Raw genomic sequence first — 7500 nt, forward strand, 5'->3', positions numbered from 1 at the left:
CACCCTGAAACACACACACACACACACACACACACACACACACACTGAAACACACACACACTCAAACACACAGCCTCAAACACACACACACACACACACAACCTCAAACACAGACACAGACACACACACACACACAATGTAATATAGAATATTTTACAGTATGTATAAATTGTCTAATCTTTAAGGTCACAGCTAAGAGTGATTTCTCGAGCGAGTTCTATGAAAGCTCGTGGCACTACGTGAAGAGAATCGAGAACCGCGAGACGACGACGGGGACGACGAGTGGACACGATCACTTCACCTCCACCCAGGAGCTGCAGAAGATACAGGTACGGTGCGATTACACACACACACACACACACACACACACACTGTGGGAGCGCGAGCCGCTGGACGATCAGGTGTTTGTTTGGTACCTGTGTGTGTGTGTGTGTGTGTGTGTGTGTGTGTGTGTGTGTGTGCTTTTATTACGGTTACATTTAACACACTGCGTTTATGTTTTGCTGCTTTTCCAGTCGAAGCAGCTGGTGGAGATCAGCAGCGATGTGGAAGTGGCTCGTGTTCAGAACCAGCTGCCGCAGTACCTCCCTGTCTCTGAGGACTTCTGGCGAGCTCTGACCTCACTTCCTGTAGTGTACGACTTCTCCGCCTACCGCCAGCTGCTGCAGCGGTTCGGGACTCACTACGTGTCTGAGGGAACGTTAGGAGGACGGTTCAGAGCGCTGCTGTTCCTCAGCCGAGACTTTATCGAGAGTCAGAGTGAGGACACCTCTCATACACCCTACGCCCTAATCCCTAATCCCTACACCCTAATCCCTACGCCCTAATCCCTAATCCCTACACCCTAATCCCTACGCCCTAATCCCTACACCCTAATCCCTATGCCCTAATCCCTAATCCCTACACCCTAATCCCTACGCCCTAATCCCTACGCCCTAATCCCTAATCCCTACACCCTAATCCCTACACCCTAATCCCTAATCCCTACACCCTAATCCCTAATCCCTACACCCTAATCCCTACACCCTAATCCCTAATCCCTACACCCTAACCCCTACACCCCTACACTCTAACCTCTACACCCTAATCCCTAATCCCTACACCCTACACCCTACACTCTAACCTCTACACCCTAATCCCTAATCCCTAACCCCTACTCCCTAATCCCTACACTCTAACCTCTACACCCTAATCCCTAATCCCTACACCCTACACCCTACACTCTAACCTCTACACCCCTATACTCTAATCTCTACACCCTAATCCCTAATCCCTACACCCTAACCCCCTACTCCCTAATCCCTACACCCTAATCCCTAACCCCTACACCCTAACCCCTACTCCCTAATCCCTACACTCTAACCTCTACACCCTAATCCCTAATCCCTAACCCCTACACTCTAACCCCTATACCCTAACCCCTACACCCTAACCCCTAATCCATACACCCTAATCCCTACACCCTACACCCTAACTCCTACTCCCTACACCCTAACCTCTACACCCTAATCCCTACACCCCACACCCTAACCCCTACACCCTAACCCCTACACCCTAATCCCTACACCCCACACCCAAACCCCTATACCCTAATCCCTACACCCTAACCCCTACACCCTAACCCCTATACCCTAACCCCTACTTCCTAACCCCTACACTCTAATCCCTACTCCCTAATCCCTAAACCCTAATCCCTACACTCTAATCCCTACTCCCTAATCCCTACACCCTAATCCCTACACCCTAACCCCTACACTCTAATCTCTACTCCCTAACCCCTACACCCTAATCCGTAATTCCTACACCCTAACCCCTAACCCCTACACCCTAACTCCTCCACCCTAATCCCTAACCCCTACACCCTAACCCCTACACCCTAATCCCTACACCCTTACACCCTAACCCCCTTACACTCACACTGTATACTATACACTTTGTTACACCCTAATCCCCTAAAGTACAACCCTTAAGAGTAATACTTCCCTAAGCTCAAAGCTTTTCCATCTCCCCACACTCATCCACACTCACTACCCCTAACCCCTAACCCCTAACCCCTAAACCCTAACCCTTAACCCCTAACCCCTTAACCCCTTAACCCCTTAACCCCTAACCCCTAACCCCTAACCCCTAACCCCTAAACCCTAAACCCTAACCCTAACCCCTAACCCCTAACCCCTAAACCCTAACCCTTAAACCCTAACCCCTAACCCCTAACCCCTAACCCCTAAACCCTAACCCCTAACCCCTAAACCCTAACCCTTAACCCTTAACCCCTAAACCCTAACCCTTAAACCCTAACCCCTAACCCCTAACCCCTAAACCCTAACCCCTAACCCCTAACCCCTAACCCCTAAACCCTAACCCTTAAACCCTAACCCCTAAACCCTAACCCTTAACCCCTAACCCCTAACCCCTAAACCCTAACCCCTAAACCCTAACCCTTAACCCCTAACCCCTAAACCCTAACCCCCAGGTTATTTTTTCTAAACAGTGTCTGTGTTGTTAAACTGTTTTTCTGTCTCTCTGTGTTACAGAACGTGATGTGTGGGATTTTCATGAGTGTGTTAAGAAGACACACACTGTCTTCTTCTTCATCACTTGGACGACTGAAAAGTGCAGAAGTTATTTTAATGAAATAATAAACAACTTCAGTACGTCACTCGATTTAAATGAACTACTTAGCATTCTTCTGTAGCATCGTATTAGCAAAAGTGTAAAGTTTAATTTCCAAACTGAAACGATCTCTTCTAGGTAGAATTATGAAATTACAGATTTGAGTTTGAATCCAGAAATGTGTTTAAACGTTATTATTTTTGACACTTATTTTAATTTCAGAGTAAATTTTTTACTGATATTGACTTTCAATATTTTTAAGGAAGCCTCTCTAAAACTCTGGAGCTGTATTTAATATTTACTTAGCATTTTAAAAATATGAATAAATTTAGAATTATTAAATACATTTTAAAAATTTGATAGGATTAATTTTATTAATTAATCTAAATTAGCTAAAGTATAAGTAAATTATAAAAATGAAATTGTTTCAGATTTTACACAAACCACAAAATCCAAAATTCAAAAAAATGCTAAATTCTATTTTCTGATGGTAAATTAAATATAATATTATTAAATTCTAATTTGGTTGAATAACTGAGTAGTTCTTACACCATAAATATTAATTTAAAGAATATTAATATTAATAATGTTATTAAATGTTGTGTAAATAATATGAACCAGGAACCTCAAAATCCACTAGCGTCACGTTTTACTTCACATTACATGCTAATAGATTTTAAACACTTTAAAAAAAAAATGCATTACATTATTATTCTCATATCAGAACGAACTCACGCACTTTCTGCAGTGTAAATATCATTTCAACTGAATTATGTGGAAAAAAAAGATTTGAACAGAATTAACACACTTTTGTCGTCTAAAACAGAGAATGATAACGCAAAGAAACTGAAGGAGGCGAGAGCGACCGGAGGAGACAGTGGCTACATCTCCAAACTTAACGCGATGGATGTTAATAACGCAGCAGAAAACTCGAACACGTTCTCCAAGTGGGCCGGTTCCGTGAAGAACTTTCCTGTTCTCATCAGCTACAAGGTTACAAAATCAAATCAATTAAAATATACAGCATTTATTACAAATAAATTGACTCCTGATTGTGACTCATGTGTTTACAGTCACAATACTTAATAATTAATATTTATATGATTTATCACAATAATTAATCCTGTGATAAATCATATAAAGCTAAGAACAAGGCTGAAGCTCCACCACACGTTTCTCTTTCTACAAACTGAAACCCAGTGATGATGACGATGATGATGATGACGACGATGATGATGATGATGACGATGATGATGATGATGACGATGATGATGATGATGATGATGATGTTTTTATCAGACACGGCCGGTGTATGAGTTGGTGAAGGAAGTATCGTGCTCTGACGTGAAGAAGCTTCATCTGAAGCGAGCGACAGAAGCGTACCTGAGGGAAAGAGACTCGTGTCGCTGCCGTCCCTGCAGGAATAACGGTCTCTCCGTGCTGAAGGATGGCGAGTGTGTGTGTGTGTGTAAACTGGGAACGGAGGGACTCGCATGTGAACACGGCGCACCAGTGAATGAACAACCAGGTATAAAACACACACACACACACACACACACACACACATACACACACACACACACAAATTCATTGTTCATCATAAAAATCTGTTTCTATCACTCTTTAATACATTTTCTTTTATGTGTATAAGTGTATATGTGTGTATGTGTGTGTGTGTATGTGTGTGTATGTGTGTGTGTGTGTGTGTGTGTGTGTGTGTGTATGTGTGTATATGTGTATATGTGTGTATGTGTGTGTGTGTGTGTGTGTGTGTGTATGTGTGTGTGTGTGTGTGTGTGTGTGTGTAGGTGTGACTGATGGAGGTTGGTCCTGCTGGTCAGAGTGGAGTTCCTGTTCTGAAGGGCGTCGCAGTCGGACGCGATCCTGCACACGTCCTGAACCACGCAATGGAAAAAACTGCATCGGAAGCGCAGCAGAAACGTTGAGCTGTGATGAGGAACAGGAGCTGGAGTATCTACGGTGATGATGATACTACAGCGTGTCCCAAAAGTCTTCACACACACAGGGAAATTAACACTTTTTTAACAAAATGTCTTCCAAAATTTTTTCCTCCTTAGTTTATTTTATATATATATTTCAGGTAGCCTTTAAGAACGCCTTTGAAAAAATATTATTATATTTTATTTTAGAAAAATAGGTTTAATAATGCTATATTTTGTTTATTGCACTCTTAGACTAGATCTCATCCTGATCATTAGATCCAGAATTTATTTTATAGTATAGAAAATGTGTAAATAATAGAAAAATAGAAAATAGTTGATTAATGAGTATTTCCATATTTATTAGATAAAATCATGTTTAACATTTTTGTAGTTAACTCATTTTTGTTTTTTAAATTTAAACATTTAAATGACACAATATACAACAATAAAGCAAATGGCATGTGAACAAAATATTTAGATAAGTTTATAGTTTCATTTAAGTTTCATTTCTCAAACACACATCCTATTCGTGATAAATGAATGAGCTGTAATTATTTTCAGTACGATCCAGCCTCACTGCTTCGATCAAAGTCTGGAGCCGACAAAGAGCTGCAGAAATCCTCCTGCTCTGCTCAACGGCTTCGTACTGGTGAGAGATCATCCTGTTTACGACGAACACGCTATGATAAGCTAGCTAACTAGGCAGCAGGTGAACTAGTTATGTGTGTGTCTGTGTGTGTGTGTGTGTGTGTGTTCCTAACGGGGTAGGAGAATAATGTAATAAAGTTTTTTAATCTGAAGTATTGTTCAAATGTAGAAATTAATAGAAATAAATTGAACAAAGGCAAATTTTTAACACAAATGCAAATGTTTTATGTATATATATACACACACTTCTGTGTGAAGCTCAGAAGTTGAAGAAAAAGTACCTGAAAGCGAATGTTGTATATTTGACTTAATATACACATCACATTAAATAAAATGTCTCTTTTCCTTTGTTTTTCTTTGTTTTGAACTTTTGCCTGAAAGATTCGCCTTTAAAAAGATTCAGAATGATGGGTTATGATTTTCAGATTAAAAAAAATCAAAACAAATACAGATTTCAGAAAAATTTGCCCAAAACTCTCATGTCTGTGATTCCCAGGGAAAAAGAGACGTTAGATGAATACACCCAACAGCACTGGACCTTTTTCTTCCCATCGTAAACCACATTTATTGTGTTTTTTTAAACAATGTTTGTCTTTTTCACACTGCAGGACCCCAGAGACTTTTATGCAATCGGCAGTAAAATCGAATATTCGTGTATTGACGGTTATCATCTGATTGGAAATCCCATCGCTGAATGTACAGAGGATGAAAGCTGGAGGAAATTCACGATGGCGTGCAAACGTACTGCTTCAGTCATGCGATTTTCAGCTCGAAGAATAATAGAATCTTGTTTGAGGAATGAAAATGTAAACACACTGTGTTATTATTGTTATTATTATTATTTCCTTCCTGTCAGGTACGACATGTGCTCCTCCTCTCCTCTCCCCGGATGTGATTCCCAGTCTGTGGAAAACGAGCTATAAGATCGGAGACTCCGTCCGGCTGAGCTGTACAGACGCGAGACAGAGAACCGGCCCTGAGGAGATTCTGTGTACCTCGGGTTTGTCCTGGTCACCTGAACCCAAAGACACAAAATGTGCTACAGGTAACACGCTAATAAAACACCAGGGTTCTGGATCCAGATCCGGATTTCTGTAAAGCGGATTTGTGACAGGGTCCACTGTTAAAAGCGCTGAACTGGAACAGAGCCGCTCCTGTTCGAACGGTAGTGTGTAAATTACAACCAGGAGAACAAACATCGGAAACACAAATCAGGGTAAATCGAGTTTCTCATAATATGAAACTAAACTAAGCTAAAACACAAGCGAGATATAAACGTAAAACAAGGTCTTAGAAACATAACAAGGTGAAATATGGAGATTAAAGTTAAATCAGAGCTGGATAAACTGGTGTGTATCCCGGCTGTAATCCTACATCACACACGGCGTTCCCGGGATAGACTCCGGATCCACCGCCACCCCGAGCAGGATAAAGCGCTTACTGATTAAGATCATTACAAGCTAATAAGAGAAACAGAACAGCTTAATAAACCTGGACAGTGTAAACACACACAGGTCATAAATCCCCACTATAACACTGCAGTAACAGAGAGACACAATAATCTTTTTAAACATCGCTGTACTTTCATTCATTACATTTAATGTGATTATTATCAACATTTATATCCTAATGACTGTGTGTGTGTGTGTGTGTGCGTGCGTGTGTGTGTGTGTGTGCATGCGTGTGTGTTTATCGTTTCCTTTTCCTGTAGCCACTGCACCTCCAGCTCAGCTGCAGTGTGAGCCCTGGGAGAACCGAGCCCAAGATAAATGCGTTTGTAAAGTTCCCTATCAGTGCGAGTATGAACACACACACACACACACACACATTCAAACACACTCACACACACACACACACACACACACATTCAAACACACTCACACACACACACACACACACACACACATTCAAACACACTCACACACACACACTCACACACACACACACACACACACACACACACTTGTAGAGGTCATTGTTGAGGCTTATGTACAATTTTTTTTCACAGGACTGGTATCCAGGGCCGGTTCTAGACATTTGGAGGCCCTAGGCAAAGTTTATACTGGAGGCCCCCTGGCCTTCTTCCCTCCACATTTCAGAATAAATAAAAAGCACTTGAAACAAATAAAATTTCTAACCTTTTTATTTATACAAAACCTGTTATGATTACTTGTATATATTTACTTAAATGTGCACATTAATTAAACTTTAACTAAGGTCATCTGGAGCAGCTCTTCTTCTTCTTCTTCTTGTTCAGTAATTTATTTACACTAACCCACTAATAAACATTTTGCCT

At 41.1% G+C, this 7500-nt stretch overlaps 1 protein-coding gene across 1 annotated transcript in view; it reads left to right on the forward strand.

Annotated features, from left to right (window-relative positions):
• c7a (complement component 7a) overlaps positions 1-7500 on the forward strand; it is a 13412-nt gene that overhangs the window by 3350 nt on the left and 2562 nt on the right. Inside the window, exons 7-16 of the mRNA XM_034306317.2 lie at positions 186-329; positions 516-759; positions 2535-2651; positions 3440-3606; positions 3913-4141; positions 4422-4593; positions 5118-5205; positions 5813-5945; positions 6061-6249; positions 6916-7003. Of these exons, the coding sequence (XP_034162208.2) occupies positions 186-329; positions 516-759; positions 2535-2651; positions 3440-3606; positions 3913-4141; positions 4422-4593; positions 5118-5205; positions 5813-5945; positions 6061-6249; positions 6916-7003 (1571 nt within the window). The remainder of the gene's footprint in view (positions 1-185; positions 330-515; positions 760-2534; positions 2652-3439; positions 3607-3912; positions 4142-4421; positions 4594-5117; positions 5206-5812; positions 5946-6060; positions 6250-6915; positions 7004-7500) is intronic.

This window comes from Pangasianodon hypophthalmus, chromosome 8 (assembly GCF_027358585.1).
Source record: "Pangasianodon hypophthalmus isolate fPanHyp1 chromosome 8, fPanHyp1.pri, whole genome shotgun sequence".
Taxonomy (NCBI): domain Eukaryota; kingdom Metazoa; phylum Chordata; class Actinopteri; order Siluriformes; family Pangasiidae; genus Pangasianodon; species Pangasianodon hypophthalmus.